The following is a 19172-nucleotide window of genomic DNA, read 5'->3' on the forward strand; positions in this document are numbered from 1 at the left end:
ATCCAAAATTCTACTGCATGATATTCATTATTAATTACCTACACAATCCTTTCCTCACATCTCTTTATTAACCTCTGACTGATGGAAGACTTGCTGTTGGAGGACAAATGCAATTGAGTTTGTCGTGATACTACGCTACGTGAGCACCAATAGTGCATTATAGTGTAATGAGGACAAGTACTGGTGTACATTCCCTGCAAACACAAACGCAGACAGCACAGGTCCTTAGTCAAAAAACCTTTGCTATATAACCGTTGAGCCACAGCCTGATGTTTTACAGGGCTTGTACTGCAGCTCCAGCAGACATGTGCTCCACTCTTTCAGCGACAGGAAGTTCTAAACAAGCAACATGGAAGGTAAGACTGATGACAGCCCAGCAGGTTCTGCAGGACTTTGACCTAAAAAAAAAAAAAAAAAAATGGATGGCAGTATGTAGGCTGTGTCACAGTCAGCTGGCATTTAACCACTGTGTAAACACAAATGCAAAATTTATGGGTAATATTAACATCGTCCCATAGATTTATAGCATGTTATAAAGGAAATTAGTCCCCAAGAACATTGCTGCCACAGATGTGGTACTTCTGCTACTGAACCAGAACCTTTGGAGCCTGATGCCTGTAGACAGAATCCTGTCATTGCTTCATAAAATTGAGATCTTTGGAGTTTAGAGGTTAGATCTTCGAGCCATATCGAAACAGTTTTTGTAGACCATAAGTCCATAATGCCATTGCAACTGGGCACATGATTGGTTTTAGGTGGGTCACAGGTGACCAAGTACCAGCCACACATATGCCAGGACACAAATGTGTCTACTAGTACGTACTCGGCTCGGTTAGCTTCAGTTTTAGCTGTTTTCCATAACATTTGAGTACCACCTTGAACTGGGTGGGGTTGTTGTAGCAACGTGGCATGAAGGTTCCTTGACATCATTTGTATGTGACACACACACACACACAACACAAGCGCCAAGCTACCATGGTATGGTGTTTCATTGCATGAAAACGTCTGCACCTCATGGTTGATTTGTATGTGCACGTTTTCCTTGTTGCCAGGTTTCTCATGACTTATCCAGCAACGTCACTCCCTGACAAATCAGAAGCATGCAGTCTGTTGATGTCACATTTTTGGCTAGACTCCGCTTGCTAGGAGCCCCAAGTCAAATAGGTACTAAAAAGTCCTGGTACCAGGTACTACCACCTAATGGAAAATCCTAAAAACCGAGTGGAGTTGAGTCAATTTGAGTAGGTGCTAGTGCAAAAGAGGCAAAAGATTTCCTGCATTATAGTAAGATGAGATCAGTGATGTTTAGGGCTGTTCGATATAACGATATATATCTTTTTTTTTTTTTTTTTTCCATTGTTTTGATGGTCACTGTAGAATTAATTTGTTAAAGTGCTCTCTCTCTTATATTTAAAATAACCACACTACGGACAGACAAGCGACTGTTTTTATGCATTGTCGTTAGCAACAACGATCGCGTGACTCCACCGTCCGCTTGTTTATTTTCCACATGAAACTTTCACAATAAAACTGAAGATCCTGTTGAGATCTTTCAAAATAAAATGAATTACATGAAATAGTATGCAGAGTGTTTACGGATGAGAGGCCAAAAAGAGCCATCAGCTTCGTCCATCAGTCAGAACACCTGACACCAGGTACATGACGACCAGCTGAAAACACTTCATGCAAGTCGAGATGCCCGAGATTCACAGAATTTACAGAAAATGCAACATTTTTGTGATATATATCGTTGTCGGGATGATAAATGTCTTTTATCGGGATATGAAATATTGCACAGCCCTCGTGATGTTGACTTCACCGCTCAGTAGTTTTAATATTGTGATCGAATGGTGCAATCCATAACTGGAAAAGACACAACACGGCAGATTAGCAAATAGCATTACGTTTTATTCATGACTAATGAGAGCACATCTTTAAAGATTTGGAGCAGAGAACGTGCAAAATGCATATTTCACCTCAAATATTAGACATATACAACTCAACATTTTTCATGTCCTGGTCATGAATCTATTAACTAAAAGCAACTCGCCCTGTCTCGTTAGTTAATATTAGCATGGCTCTCACTTTTGAATAAGGCAGAATGGAACAAAATGTTCTAGCGAGCTGAAGTGCCCGTAAGGTTGATCGTAAGTTAGCCCCAAATGAAGAAAAGCACTGCTTTCTCCTTCTTTTAAGCACTATAATTACATGTAGTGTAGTAAAGTTTAACATAACCTGTAAATCTGTCCCCTCTCCCACTGCCTTGATATATCTCATATAACCCTTTAGCCTTATCAATATTTCCACAGCCAGTTAGTTTTCTCCTCTCCCGCCACTTCACATTTAACAGCCACACTCCATTAACAAATGTACATATTGCCACAGGCTGACATTCTTTCACAAAGCAGGAAAGCCATTTAATTTCTTTCTCCTTCAGGCTCAGACACCAAATGCTCTTTAAACAAATGAAATAAGACGGTATTATTTCTGAAATAATAGGAAGTTTAACTGGATGCCACGGGCAACCTGTGGAGCATCTTGCAAATAGTGAAGGGAGGTAGAGGGAGCTATCCAGTGAGGCTAGAAATTGGCCCTCTCTTTTGTAGCCTGGTTTCAAGATTTTGTTTGCCTGATTCTTCATTTCCACTGCGGTTAATAACAGGCAAGACAGTTATGGACGATTTCTGTGATGTGGTGGTAAATGCAGCCCGTTGGGGGAGCATTAGCGAGCTCTGACTGCAGTGGGAAAACTTGTTTCTCGCTTTTGTCAAGTAAAGAAGAGTGCAGCTCAAGCATGCCTGCTGGAGGGGAAGAGGAAAAAAAAATCAAATAAGTTAGTGCACGCTGGTGAGCAGGAGAAGGGCACAAGGGACGCCACTGGAGTGAAGTTTTATTAGGTGCCTCAGCCAAGTTTATGGAATACAGCGTGGGCTGTGAGTCTCACTGTCTGTGTGTGTGTGTGTGTGTGTGTGTGTACCAGACAGAGAATAGATTTTTTGAGGCTGATCCCTCCTATCTATTTCTTCATTGGATCATACCACAGGCAGGACAGAAAAAGCAGTCAAGTGTTATGACACCTCAGACGATATTAGTGCTTCTGACACTTTGCACACTTTTTTACTTTCATCCAAACCTTAGATTTAACCCTGGGACAGTTCACCCCTCAAGAGGCTACAAGATCTGGTTTTCTACAAGACCTTGAGAGGTGAAGTAGAGATCCATTCATAAGCGTAAACAGTTGGGGGGGGTTGCTTTGAGTCTAATGTCGACATCCTTTGCTCACACCGACATCTATTTGAGAAACAAATGGAAAAACTTAAGAAATAATAAGCATGTGAATATTAAAGGAAACTTCCTGGATTCGGTTGTATTTTATTACAAATTCTTCCACTGCTAGGTAATTGTCAATCTGATTGTTTGTTAGAACTATTGCAAATGAATATGAGTAAGTTTGCTGAGATATAACAAGCTACAACCTATGGTGCTGAAAATGATGCTAAAAACAATAAGTGCAGTTTCTTCAATGACCATTTGAGGCAGACTGATACCATAGACTAGCATGGTAAAATGCACAACAGCCACAAAACTCACGTTTATGTGCTGTTAAATAAAGCAGTTCTGGCCACTGTAGTTAATTTCTCCATTTATAAAGACTACTCGGTACTTATTTTTTGAATAAGTCACAAATTTGGATTTAGCAAGAATAATTTTGAAGGAAACAGGTTATCTGGGGTGATTTGTGACTGAAGGATAGCAGCAAAAGTGAAAACATGGTAGTAATACCTGCCACGGTTATAGGGTTTGGACACAGTGACACAGACAAAAATGGAGGCTGAGCTGATGATTTTCATTGGCGGTGAGCAGAATGGAAAGGACTAAAAAAAATGAGTAGATCAGAGAGACAGCTCAGGTTACGTAGTTTGGCGACACACTAAGAGAGGCAAGGGGGAGATTGTTTTATACATGTGCAGTGGAGGGGTCTACTGGACAAAGGATGTTGAAGATGGAGCTGCCAGACAGAAGGAAAAGAGGAAAAACCTCAGAGAAGATTCATGAATGAAATGAAGGAGAGGGTTGGTGTGACAGCAGATAGGGACAGGGTGAGATAGAAGCAGATGATCTGCTATGGAAACCCCTAAAGGGAGGAGCCAAAAGAAGAAGCCAAAGATAAAGTTAGGGGTGCGCTCGCTTTGACAAGTGTTGCAACACTGGAGGCTGTAACTGGCAGCAGGCTGCTTGGCCTGGCTTCTGTTTGTTTTGAGCCTCTGCTTTGGACCTCTCTGTCGTGTTTCTGGAGCTGGTGCATTTTGGAGCACTTTGATGGAATTACCAAACAAATAAAACAGCACTAATTAGCACTAATTAGCACTACGTACGCATGCAGCTCCACATACATCTCACTTTGATTTTAAGTGGGCTGGACAAGTGAAGCTCTCCTTTCTGTCAGTGGAAAGAACTTTACCTACACACTTAATCCCTTGTGCTTATATGATAATGTAAGAAAAAGAAATGCGATTTTAACATTGCATCGGTTTTTCCACATGACAAAGAAATGGTGCTGTGGTAAATGAAAGAAATCTTTCAGCATCTGAGCTTAAATTGTAAGGAATAAATATGTAAAATTACAGAAAAACAAAATCCTGTTAGCCCATTGTCCAGATGTTCCTGTAATTATAAAAACAGAAAGTTTCTGTTAGAAAATGCCCTTTTTTTGAGGACCCACTGTAAAAAACAGAAAGTCAACTGTGGAATAAAAAGAAACTTTTTCTGTTATTTAATTGTTTATAACACATAATTATTTTGGTGTAGAATAAACGGCCATGGGGGAGGTCTACATTAGCAGGAAAAGTTGCAAAACCTATTAAAATACAGTGATAAAATGAATGCCTACTTTCACATCTTTCACAGTATCCTGTGGGCCAGATTGAAGTCTTTGTCCTTGGACCTCAACACATTTTGCCTAACTTATAAAGGATCAACTGTTGGAGACACAATCTCTGGGAGTATTGCATCATTAAAGACATTCAATGTAAAAACCTTGGCCAAAGCAAAATATAGTGCATTAAACATTATAGTTCATATTGCTGATGACTTAACACTTTATCCTTTCTTCACCCTTCAAAACAAAAAACCACGATGTTACAAAAATCAATGCCAAGTCCAGAGATGTATGAGTAATCTTACTTTACCAATAACCATCTTTTATATACAGCCATGAGAAAAGATACTGACTGTGACTAAGCGAGAACCTGCTTTTCTTCAGTGTCACAGCAATCCAAACACAGTCATATATATTTTAGCATACATTTAGATTTTTCTGTTACAGCTGTCAAACCATAAGGCACTGAGTGCTGTGTAACAGGGGCAGGAGAACTTGTGGAGGAGGGATCATTTCTACAGCATCCAGCAACAGTTTCTCTTTTCCATTTAATTTCTCCAACTCTTCAACCTTTTCAGTTTTGAATCCTTCATGTTCTGTTTTTTTTTATAATATATTTCCTTGCCATCCACACAATCCCCACCTCTGCTAGCTCTATCTTTTTCTCCCCAGGGAAGCAGAGGTGGTGCAATCATTGTTTAAACACACCACAGGGCAGTTGTTCTTTGCACGCCCAAACTTTGCTGCAGTCTTCACTTTACATATATATATTTATACACATATATATATACATACAGACACACATACAGCTTGTATGCATGCATGTTTACACTGTGCATGGAGACACAGAAAGATGCTAATTCAATAAATTAACTCTGCGGTACCTTAGTACACTAAAAGTCCTGAGATGCCCCCCTCCTCTCTTCTGTCTGACTGCCTGCATTACAGTCATTGCTGCGCAACTTCATACAGTGTTATGAGCCTTTACATCAGTTGAGTACCAAACAAAGCGGCCATTAATGGTTAAAGCACCCAGTTGGTAACCTCCCAATACCAAAAAAAAAAACCAACTCACAAACAGGCACACACACACACACACACATATACACGCACGCGTGCGCACACACACACCTTTAATGACATCTTTTCTGCGGCACATTAACTATTGTGCGGTAATTAATGGGAAAGTCATGGTGTTCAAAAAGCCAGTTTTCTCTCTGCAGACTAGAAGCTGTTCACCACAACAATGGCTTAATGAGTAAACACACCGTGCGTCTCATGAATAAATTATTTGTGCCTTGCAATTAATTTTCCCTATTGAAGCTTGGAGAAAAAAAAAGCAGGACTGCTACCAGTCTTCATAAATCAAAAAAAGGGAGGGGTTAGGGAGAAAGAACATGACAGGAACTTTGAGCGTGTGTGTGTGTGTGTGTGTGTGTGTGTGTGTGTGTGTGTGTGTGTGTGTGTGATCATCTGTAATGCGTTGATCTGTGTGTGCACACTGGCTCATATTTGATTAATCTTTTTCCTCCTCTGCTTGGTCGTGAGGTTACGCATGTCTGAGTGCGTTTGTTGTATTTGTGTAAATGTGTTTTTATCTTTTACAGAAATTTGTGTTTTAAAGCATTCTTGGGATCTAAATATAATATTTAATATTTAATGTAATAAAGGTAGACCACTTGTGTGTATAGCCAAAAAATAAATAAATAACTTACTGAGAGAAGTTTCCATGCAATCGGTCGGACCTGTCGAGGGATTCCGGACCAGCTGAGTTTCCGCAGCTCATCTGGAAAACAAACACACAAGAGGCTCTTTTTACACACCATTCTCTGAAATATGATATACACCATCCTGTATACTACTTAATATCTAAGGTTTAGGCATTAAAACATATTAACAGTGCATTCCAAACTGAAGTCACTGATGGATTTTATTAAATAATTAACCTCATACAATGAGCAGTTAATAGAAAAGCTAATCTCTTCTTGTTATTTGACCCAACCTGTCATCAGGCTTGTCAACATGTTGACAATCCAACCACTGCAACTTGTTATGTTATGAGACAATGTTACCTAATGGGAAGGCTAACTTGTCAGGGTATTTTTCATTACCAAAAATAAACACTGCTTTGCATTGGGAGTTTATATTTACTGCTTCAGGGGGCAGAGCAGATCATCAACTAATCAGAGGGTTGGTGGTTCGATTTCTGGCTGCTCCAATCTACTAGATACTGATACTGAACCCCGAGTTGTTCCCACTGGGTTCATCGGCGTGTGAATGCTAGATAGAAAGCCCAGAGGCGTTAAAGCCCACTCACATCCTGGGCCTTCTGACCTCAGGAAATCACATGATAGGGTGGGGCTAGGTTTCACAATGAGTTCAGTCGAAACTAGGGCTGCCACAAACGATTATTTTGATAGTCGACTAGTCACCGATTATTTATGCGATTAGTCGACTAATCAGATCATCATCCACTGGACGTAAAACTACAGCTTATTGCACCAGCAGCATCTGCTCTTATATAACTATCATTAGCTTACAGCTTTAAGCTTTTAAGGTGCTAACTAAAAATAAAGACAAGATGATAGTTTATTCAATTTTAATGAAATTTGCAGATTGTTTCGGTAAAGTTTAATAAACTCCTTGCTATCTAAAATATAACAGGACACCGGAGTATATTCTCCAGCATCTCACACTTCTGATAATCAGCTGTCTGCTTGACGTTTATTCAGCTGTGTAAAAACTATAACTTTAATCTCAGCCAAACCGATTTACTCAGGAACAAATAAAATACAAAAAAAAAAAAAAAAAAGCCAAACAACAACATTTTTAATTTATCTAAGTGACTCATATATATTTAACCTGAGTAGCGAAAGACGGCGGTGGGTTTGAAAACAATTTGCCGGGAGTCCGGTGTTCTCACGGCTCTAGTGAGCCTTGCCCCCGGCTAGCTATCGAGCTAGTGGGTAACAGACGTCTCCGAAAACGTCGGAGCGCTTTTGAAAATATGTGGTGTCCTGATAAACTGAGCCGATATTTGAGGTTTACACAGCTACATTCTCGCATGAAAATATGTTAAACGTTTATTTTGTGACCCAGAAAGAATAATAAGAGTAATATTAAAACTAACTAGCTACCGCCATTGTTGGAAACTAAGCTGGGCCGCGCTATGAATTCTGGGACACAGCTGCTTCTTCTTCTTCGGGGTTTAACGGCAGCTGGCATCCTTGTACATGCAGTGCTGCCATCTTCTGTTTCAGTCCGTTATTACACTCTTAAATCCTGCTATTATTCCTGCGTCTTTTGCGATCTTACAAAGCTTCAAACGACACGTCGACTATTAAATCAGTCGTCGACGATTTTGATAGTCGACGTAATCGTGACTAGTCGACAAATCGTGGCAGCCCTAGTCGAAACCTTGGCTGATTGGGATCTACACCCGTTTTGGGTGATCGTGGCTCAAGAGTTTGTCTTGTAATCGGAAGGTTGCCGGTTCGAGCTCCGGCTCCGACAGTCTCGGTCGTTGTGTCCTTGGGCAAGACACTTCACCCGTTGCCTACTGGTGGTGGTCAGAGGGCCCGGTGACGCCAGTGTCCGGCAGCCTCGCCTCTGTCAGTGCGCCCCAGGGCGGCTGTGGCTACAATGTAGCTTGCCATCACCAGTGTGTGAATGTGTGTGTGTGTGTGTGTATGGGTGGATGACTGAATGTGTAAAGCGCTTTGGGGTCCTTAGGGACTGGTAAAGCGCTATACAAATACAAGCCATTTACCATTTCACACCTTGACTCATGGGATTAGGTAGAGGATCATTTGGGGGTCCATTGTCCCTCTTCGGGGACACTCCCATAGGGCTTAAATCTGGGACTCTGTACCATTTCACCTTAGAACTGAAGAAGCTTCTCGGATGAGAAGTGAAGCATCTTCAAGCAACTTAAAGAAGTCCAGATGCTTTTCTATCAAACCTTCTTAGACTACATAGAAAACACTCAGAAGTATGAAAAGGGGCTTGTGTGAATGATATAAAGCACTTTGAGTACTCAAGTAGAGTAGAAAAGGCGCTAAATAAAAATCACTTAATTACACAGTGAGCTGACACTGGTAGCATCTCCTCCATCAAATTACCAGCGACAAGCTTTAGTGATGCTAAAAGCAATTTTGTGGTTCTCTTCCTCAGTGGGCCTCACCATCAGTGTGCTTAGCTTGCAGGCGTTTCTTCAAAATGTAAAGCAGAGCTCCTTAGCCACACATTTTCTATCACTCTTGCCACAAATAATAAAAGAGCATAAGCTAGCTGGCATTAACATGCACAAAGACACAGCTCTGGCCCTGGATGGGTGTGTATTCCACTAGTATACAGCTGCATGCCAAGAAGTCAGAGACAAACAATGTATAATGTCTCAAGGAAGGAACTGTGGTAATACTGTCACTCTGACAGATTGGTCATTTGAAAAAAGTAGGTAAATAAGTGATTACTGGTATTGTAAATTAAATGCCTTCGATTATTCACTACAGGAAAAAAGTACTCAGTGCTTGCGTTTAATGTGTTACAACCAGCACTGGTTCCAACTCATACTCGATCATCTGTACGTGAATGGTAAGACTAAACATATCTTTGAACATGGCCTTTATTTTGATCTCAGCTATATGCCTGTGAAGCATCATGGCTCTATCTTGTATAGTTTAACTGAACTGACAAAAAAATTCACAGAAAATAAGGCTTAGTGCTAAGTGTTAGCCGGGCCGGACCTTCTTTTTCCCTCTGTGACACAACCACAGACACAGTGTGAGAGGATGTGTGAGTGTGGGAATCAGCTATGACTCGAGAAAAAGCACTTTGTCGTGTGGTATTTAGAAACCACTGTCTTCTGGCGGGCAAAGTGTCACTTTGAATTTCCCTGAACCAAAAAGAGGTCATGTTCATAAACAGAACTAAAGCTATTGTTTGGAGCGCCACTTTTGTGTTCGAGGCACAAACTTAATCCTACTCGTGCCATAAGGTCTCCACCCACTACATTAGAAAACGTGTCATTTGTCACCTAATTCTGACCCATATTGGGCATCCTTTTGTCCTCTGATGTAGTTGTCATATCAAAAACGTTCATCTAATATTTCAGTAGAATTCTTTGTAAAGTATTCAATTTCCTCACAACAATGCAATACAGTGAAAAGCTTTAAGACAGTTTATATTTTGGAATCTGTGCACCATAAAGAAGGTGTCTGGATGGTCTCAGATTCGTTTTGCAGCACAAAGACGAGCCCAAAGAGAGAGTCACAAAGAACCGTCTTCAGCAGCAGGAAGAATTCCTGCAGCAGATGGTAAGAGGCTGACAGAGCCCTGATCTCAACATTATTGAGCCAGAAATACCAGCGAGAAACAGAAACAACTGAGACAGGCTAAGTCCACAGAATCCTCCAAGAGTTCTCCAATTCCTTTTAAAACTGTGGAGAAATGCAGGAGGCAAAGGATGCTCACAACAAACAGTGAGGTGATTTTACTGGTTACTAGACTGTAAACCTAAACTAACTATGGCATCATTTGAAAGGGTCCTGACTGATTTAATGTTAAAGCAGTAAAAGCAGTAAAAGGCCAAAGGTTGGTCTTAGCAGAGGAATCATAATCAGACGAAAGACAGTCTAAAAAAAATAAATAAATAAATCTGGCAAATATGAAAGTTCCCTGCCCCAAAGAGCTAATCACCAACTAAACCAGCAAACATGTTGGTTAATTGTGATGCTACTATTTCAGCTGTGTAGTAACAGGCTTATGTATACACTACCACATCAAAGATTAGGTAGATCTCCCTGTTTTTCTGGGCTAATGAAAGGTTCGAGTGATGGCACACGCACGGTACAAGAATCTCTGTTGGAAGGAGGCTTTTGAAACCTTATTTTAAGGCAAACTTTATTTACTTGTTTGTTTTGCTTTGTTAGGGTTTGCTTTTTTAAAAATTTTAACTAGTGATTTTACGCCGTTTTCACGACCCAGTGTCTACTGAAAACACAAAATTATAGCTTCATCCCAATTCATTTAGCAAAGGCATAACGTCTCATAAAACAGGTTCCTCTTAAGGAGGAAATTCAAGATGATGCGGATTTCCAACTCATCCAGAGCAGGGCAATAAAATAATAAAAATAATTAAAAAAAGAACATTTTTGGTTGATAATAAAAAGCATTATCAACCAAAAATGTTTCTATAATATGAGACATGGTCAATATAAAGTTGACAGAATGACAATGACAATGAGAAGAGTGCAGCGCGGAAAAAATTGTGGTTGGAGTCGAGTCCGAGCAGCAGCAGCGCTAATGTTTGAGAAGCTACAAACCAGCATGTTGAGCGAAAACTCAAGCAACAGTGATATCGAACATGTGACACCCCAACGGCACAACCCCAGGCTCAAAACACGAGGACGTTGTTAAGGAAATCGGGAGCGTGGAGATAATCTGGCTATTTAACCTCCGCCAAACAAGCAGAGCAGAGCACACACTGTTGCAAAAGCATGTTTCTACAAAGGCAGCTAACACCATTACAATAGACAACGCCGGTAACCACAGTTGAAAATGTCCGATTTAAGCAGCTGATTAAAGTAGCTGAGCATCGTTACCAACTCCAAGGCCGTAAACATCCCGAGCGTAAACAGAGGGATGAACTTCTGTGTTCGGATTGCTGCTCATGAACAAGTCACACATCTGATCCATATATGAGCCTCACTGCCCACTTCATTGAGACTGCACTTCATGTCCCCTTTGTTCCTCCTGGAGCATAAGCAGACCGCAACCGAGTGTCAGTTTTGTTTAAGTTCTTCTTCATTTTATTTGAAAGGTTTTTTTCCTTTGTATTATCGCAGGATTTTTACCTTACAATATAAAGCACCTTAAGGCAACAATTGTGGTGATACGGCGCTATATAAATAAAAGTGAATTGGATTTTTTAAATTTGTACTGAGGATATATACAAAATCATTTCAGTGTTCCTTTTTTCTATTTATGGGGACATTTCTTAACAACTGGAAACAGTTTGTTTCTATACAAAAAAGAAATAAAAACAGTATAGAAGTAGTTATTACAGCTACTTCGTTTCTTTGGAACTGACCAAAGAATTTAGTTTTCCAGTTCACCTGTGTTCTTCTGTAGCTCTTCAACCTTTTGCCTAGTCAGATTTAAGATTTTACTTTAATATATATAAAAATGTTATTCGTTTAAAATATAGCTCTACAATGTTAAACTTCTGACAGAAAATAAATAGCATTTAAACCAAGCTTAATCCTTTTCAAACCCTCTAAAGTAAAAAGAAACCTTTAAGCTTGAAGGAAACACTGATATCGACTAAAAGAAATATTAGTAAATATACATGACGCCACACAGTTGGACGTGCTAGAAATCCGTACTGTGGTATACTGCATTGGTCTTCGTTGATATGAAGCTCTACACGAGAGGTACGTGAGATGACTGGATGACCCTGCCAATCAGAATCACGCAGTCCAGGAAACCAAAGATAAAAAATTATATGTATTTCTTCTGGGGAGTGGGTTCCAAGATGAGTTCTCGCTAACATTAACTCATCCATTATTCACAGATGGGCCTCGCTCTGCCCGTGCCCTGCAAATCTACAAGCCCCCATTAGCATTCACCAAACTGAGGGAAACATAAAAAAGGAATGGAAATCTCTTCACTTGTAATTGCACTGCCACTGTTTTACCTGCATTCTCCGAGTGAAAGAAAGACAGAGGATTGATTTTTGAGCAAAGGAAATGCCACCACCTTAACATACTTTTTTCTGTGAGAAAAACAAAAAACAAAAAAAGAAAAAACAAATGTACCTAATAAATAAGCCAAGTTCCTCCTCTGCTCCTATTCATGGAACCGGCTGGAAATTGATAAGGTCTTTGCACAGAGTGAACAGTATTGATTAGCGCTGGCAAATGACTCTGCCTTGCCTGTTCTTCAAGGCAAATGCAACGCAGAGCCAGTGACAGATAGCAGAATAGGAAATAGCAATCAGCTAAACAGCAATGGGCTAAGTCCATTGGCTAAATTGAGTGAAACGCATTAGAGCTTGTTCAGCTGATGGGAGCAGCTATTTATTCTCTTTAGTTCCTGCGCATCTTCCACTTAAAATTTCTCTCTTACCTTACCCCCAGTGACTTTAATTATATAGAAATTCAATACAGTGATCTAGTGCACAGCATGGGTCTGCTGGTTCAGAGACAGTCAGAGCACCGTGATGTGGGAAGGTGTCGATTACCCCAAGGCAGCGTGTGCAGCAGCAGGTCGTAGTTTTTAAAAAAAAAAAACTCCTTCAGACATCACACAGACCATAAAAAACGCAAAGCAAAAGAATGGATTCCTTCCCTTTTTGCTCCACAACACTACAACAAGTTGAAGACGACACTTGGGAGGCTGCTTTTCCTTTATTGCTACAATTGTATGGTGTGGACATTTAAATCACAGCAGCACCAAAGTTGTCCAATCAAACCCAACTGCAACAGAAATATTATTTACTCACCAGATTTTTAAAAATCGTGGATATCAGTGCTGTTGCATTCAAAATCCCATATTCTATGTGTACTATCATTCAACATACTTCTGCATGAATAGCAGTAATATGTACCTATTCAGGCACACTACTTAGCTTCTAACAGTATAAAAAAGGAGCATAGCATCCTTTGAAAAGTCAAGCTAATGCATTAATTCTTTCTAAAGAAACACCACCTCTGGTTAAAAATCAGTGAGTTGTGTCATCAGTTCTGTTGCACTGTGATCCCAGCAAACACTTTACTGATGATATTATGAGCTCAACTGCTAGTTTCAGGTCATAGTGAACAAAGTACAAGGTTGATTCTGCAAAACTACTGTCCTGATTAAAGGCAGAGAGGGGGACATCACATTGACATGTTTACCGTTTAAACTGCATTGTGGATTATTAATGACAATGTAGTTTGATACATAAGAATCCTGTATATTATTTCAGAGAACTAAAGAGTACATTAATATGTAATTTCAGCTGCAGGACTGGTTTCAGAACTACATTCTGAAAAACGCAAACAACAAATCTAAAAAGAACAGCAGGAAGTGTTAAAAACATATTACTTTGTATTTATGGTTTTGTTTGTGTGGGTTTTATTGCATTCGTGTTTCATGTGCCTTTCAACTCATCTTAAAACTTTTTGGGGGGAGTTTATGCAATCATGACACAAACTGGACCAGACATTACAAAAGATAAATAAATGCATTTAGAAAAGAGAGAAAAAAATACAATGCAACTGCTGGAATCTTTAAAAACGCAGCATGATACAAATATTTGGAGATACAACCCCAAAAATTATGGGTTTTCAAAAGTAAAAAGAACGGATGGAAATGAAAAAATATCTATATCTTTAGTAAAAACATCAATTTGAGGCATTTCTATTTCCAAGCCATTCATCTTGTGCCTGACACTGTGCCAGGAAACAATCTTCTGTCCTATTCAAAAGTATTTTTTTCCTCCACAGTTCGCATTCTGTTTGGGGAATAACTCATAATGCGATACTTCATGTTACTTCCAATGCATAACGCTATCCTGATGCCACAGAAGCTGAGATCGATCTGCACAGCGGCCGCTCTGTTTGCACTCGAATCGCACCGCTCCTGTGCTTGTCCTCGGGGAACATCCTGTTTTGCAGGCTCGAGAAGTACTCCGCATATTGATTACCACGACTGCACGTCAGAGGGTCCGGGGCATATTATTCTTCTATTATTTTAACGCCTCCCCATTATAGGATGAACTTTTACATCTTTACCACTGGTGGCTGATCATATATCTGAATCTAGCACGAGGCTGCTTGCCACGACATCTACCTTTCAGATATGTAGAGTAGAATACCTGCACTGAGGTTATGCAGAAATCATCTGCAACAGTCCTTAAGGGTGAAATAGTTATCCTATGTGTACCTCCACATTCATTATGCTCCTAACAGCCTGTCAAAAGGTGTCTCTCCTCTTGCCTTGCACCCTTTGAACCTTCATTTGCACTGTCAGACAAAGAAATAGGTCCATGAATCTTGGTGATTCGGGCTTAATTAAACTATGTTATAGCTCACCTACCTAGCATTAATCTCTCCGTAGGCTGCACAGAGGAGGGGAGTGAAGGGGCATGGGGCAGAAGTTGGCTAATGGTCTTTACATCCTGATTTTGCAGTGATTTTCAAAATGCCTCTGTCCTTTGTGGTCAAATATTCTGCAGGAACAGCTTGTGGGAGAAGGACTGCATTGCTTGTGTATGTAGATACGCAGCGGTGCGTCCGAAGGGCAAGGTGCAAATATTTACTTACACCATGCAGCTAGCAGAACAAGGAAAGGTGCCCTACATCCTATAGAGAAAACAACCTCTATTCCTGCAATTCACCGTCTTCCAAACATTCCCCAGCAGAGAGCCGGACGACTACAGAATCAAAATTAGTTACCCCAACGTGAGCGCTGATGGTTCTAGACCCACAGCTTGACTGTAAGGAGGACGTATGCACACACTGGTTCTGTACATGAAAATACAATGGACCAACCTTCCAGTATCACACATTCTAACTACTCCTGGCTTAAAAGGCTTCCTTGAGCTGAGAACTGCATGAGGAAATATATAAATCTATAATCCATCTGTAAAATCTACTCCAAGGTGACGCACTATTCTTCCAAAAGAGTCTTTAAATACTGATTTTTTGAAGAAGAAGAAAAAAAATTGCCATTTCCTAAATGAATACTACACAACCATACTGCAATTCCCAAGAACTCATTGCTAAGGAATAAAACTCAATTTCCCACAGTGGGCAGAGATAGAGAGGGCAAAATGAGCATAGCTGACATACAGGCTAAATTGCAGATGTCGTTTCATTAGTGCGAGGCTAGCTCATCTCTCAAAAAACATAACTCTCTAGGGCATCTCTTGTGCATTATGAATGAGACAGCCGAACCCAAACTCCACTGGAATAAATTAAAGGCATTTTGTGACATTTCGAAAATTAATCTGTTGTTTTTGCTCAGCGGGCACTTGTCAAAATGAAGGGCGGAGAAGTTTCTGCAACTGTCCCGGAGGTGACGAGGGACTAGCTGTCGGCGTCACTTTCACCGAACAAAGTTAGCAATGCAAACAAGACACTTTTAGCTGACAAATTTGTCATTCCTCGCTATACATCATAATATCTAGAAGAGAAAAAAAACTATAAGGACATTTCTTTTAAAGAGGTCTCTGGAGACAGACAAAATTAAAGCAAAACCTCTATTTAAAGTCAATTCACCCCACAGGCAGTTATTTCAAAGCACATATAGAGAAGTGAAAGAGGGGACCCTGTGGAGACCAATAAAACATCTCATTATGTTATAAGGTTCTTTGGACTTAACATGATCAGTATCGTGGGTGTTTTTCATGTTGGACACAGATCTCAACGGATTGTTCTGGAGGGACAGACCCAACCTTGGAGGAAGCCTTATTTCTTACCACCATTAAAAAAAACTAAAAAAAACCAAACACCTGTAACAACTCAAGGGCAAGTGCTGCGAGTCTCTTCTCTGTGGCTACTGTATTCCATTATGCATGAACTTACAGGAGTTCACTTTGTCTTGGCTGGAGTTAAGCCGGGACCACAGGGGGTGATTAGAACACCATGTACCTTATGTTGAACACCCACAACAGCTCCTCTGATGGGGGGGGCGCTCGGAGGGAGCAAATGCTCAGTGACTCTTGAAACATTCAAAGGGCGCAATATGTTTTATCGTGTTTATATTTCATTAAAACTTATTTAACCAGCCAAGATAACCCAAAGTGTTACACAACCAAACTCTGAGAGCAGTATCAAGGGGACGTAAAGGTCACGTCAAATGAGCGCAAGGCGGAGTTTTCCAGTGCATTCACTCATGTACCGTCGCAGACAGCAGCTTCACTGAGCAGACGGGGCTGGCTGCCTTGATAAAGGCCACCTCAACTGTGCTTATTAAAGCAGGAGAGAATGTGTCTTTGTCACCTCTCTGACCCAGATTCTCTCTGGCACATACATGTGGGTCACAGGATCACTTCCTTAACATTTAGCTAGTTCAGACATTGTTAAAGACAGAGGCCTTTCTCAATAAATTCCAGGGTTTGCAGCACTGTAAAGACAAGTTAATCCTACTTCTAGATTATTAAGAAACCTGCATTAGAACACAGCCTCAATCAAGTATTTTCCTCATGAACAAGTGTTTTTGAACAAGTGACAAAGCCACTGGCCACAGCGATTCTAAAAACAGTAAACTGAGGAAGTAACTACCAGGTAAAGATGAGAAAAATAAATAATTCTATTAGAAAAAAAATTCAGTATTTTTAAATCTAACATTTATTTTGTGACCTTATGACCTTCCTGTTTGAGTCCACTGGCTGCATCAGCTGAGGCAGGTGAAGCAACATTGTTTTCTCCATAAATCCAGTGTACTTTACTTTTAGTTATAGTTTCCTGAAGTTTCTGAAGACCTTCTAGATGAAGAGCTGACAGCCCTATGCACATGAAACTGAACCTTATATCCATGACGTGTGTGAGAACAGTCTGTACTCTGACATACGGCTGTGGGCGGGGTCCACACATATCCACCTGCTCTCAGTGTCACAATGTCACTGACAACTTGTATTTCTTCTTTTTGGAATTATGCAAACGATCTGTTTGAGTGTTTTTGGTCATTTGTTGGTTATAACAATTTATAATCTGACTCTCATACACCTGTAAACTTGAAACCCAGTTCTGGTTTGTTCTTCTAGCAGTGTTGTGGCTGCGTGTTTCATTGTGTTTCTCCTTCCTCTCGGTTTCTGAACTCTGAAAAGGTCTGAATCTGGTTATATTTACTACTGGTACCTCAACATCTTTTAATTATGTCACATACTAATTCCAAAAAGGATATACAGATAGTCCACAGATTGAGATACTTTGGCTCAAAAAGCAAACAGTACTTATCTGTTTCTAAATATATAAAATTAACAGATTTAACAACATATCACCCAGTCTTTGTTTTATTTTAACTAAAACCATGCTCTTTTTTTGAACAATGCCCAATCACATCAATGTGATTTATTTTTTAACACTGATTTACAGCAATTTTAGAAGGCGCAGACAAACCATATCAGCCTGCAAATAGGAACATGAGATCATAAACCACAAAGGGCTTTAACAAATGATACATTTCCTCCACTAAGGCAAAAGGCCGAGTAGAGCCCCATCAGAGGTGCTGCTTGTCTCTGTTTATCAGCAGGACTGTGCAAAACACTACCAATTTAATGCAACTTGGCAGACAGGCAGAGCACAGGCATAGAAAGAACCCATTAGATTATGATGCTGATCCAGATCAGTTTCTTAAAAACTGTGAGAATGCGCAGTGCATTGGCAAAGAGCGTGCTCTGCAAGTGTGCCATTCCAGTTTGTCTCTTAATTTGAGGGACTTGTTGAGCCTTGCTCAACAGATAAGTTTCTCTTCTTTTTTTTGTAGCTTCTTAGACCTTAAACAATTAGGAGACGAGCAGCATTCATTAACAAACACGGTGAGATTTTCAATATTAGATGAATTTTTAGATGTAAGCACACTAGTAATGCTCACTGAACCCTTAGGTTTTTGAATGCTAATTAAACACAATTTACCTCACTTTAAAAAGGATTTCAGCTTCTAATGAAAATGGCTGCGTAATCCAAGATGTTAAATAAGAAAACAAATCCTGAGGAACACACTTTATTGTGTTCAGAAAGCCTAATGTAAGAAACAGCACATGTGAGAAGATGCTCTGGTCCCTCGTTTTTGTCTGGACTGACAACCTAAACACGAGTTTTGTTCAGGGCTAGGCGGTTGGACGGCAATTTTCTTGGATGATTTGTATTGTTTTAAATTAAGTTTTTAAGTGAAACTGCTACATAATTGCAAGTTTTTCATAGACTCATAGTTTTTTCCACCAGCATTGCCACATGTTACAGGTTGTGCATCCAAATGATTTAACAGCATATGTTACCTCCATTTGCTCATTTAGATGCTGCAAGAAATCCTGGATCTGTCAGCTTCACGTACGTTTCTGGGCTTCCGAGTCTTGCTTCGTTCAAAACAAAAATAATCTCAAAGCGGAATTTTTGTTGCATTTTCCACAAAGAGCGGGTTATTTGTTGGGTTATCACCTATTGGGATCTTGAGTGTGCACAAAGTATATAGTCAGGTGCCACCAATACAATCATCCAAGCATGACAAAGGACTGAAAGAGTGAAACAACAGAGCTAAGAAGCTCCTTTCAGCAAGGGAGGACTCACTATAAACAACCAAGTAATGA

The 19172-nt window shown here is 40.1% G+C and overlaps 1 protein-coding gene across 1 annotated transcript in view; it reads right to left on the minus strand.

Moving 5' to 3' along the window:
• The window catches only part of tbc1d22a (TBC1 domain family, member 22a), a 163649-nt gene that overhangs the window by 115005 nt on the left and 29472 nt on the right, over window positions 1-19172 (minus strand). The window contains exon 6 of the mRNA XM_085375485.1: window positions 6595-6665. Within this exon, the coding sequence (XP_085231611.1) occupies window positions 6595-6665 (71 nt within the window). The remainder of the gene's footprint in view (window positions 1-6594; window positions 6666-19172) is intronic.

This window comes from Diplotaxodon limnothrissa, linkage group LG17, assembly GCF_057381915.1.
Source record: "Diplotaxodon limnothrissa isolate DT_005_m linkage group LG17, D_limnothrissa_male_GT1.1, whole genome shotgun sequence".
NCBI lineage: Eukaryota > Metazoa > Chordata > Actinopteri > Cichliformes > Cichlidae > Diplotaxodon > Diplotaxodon limnothrissa.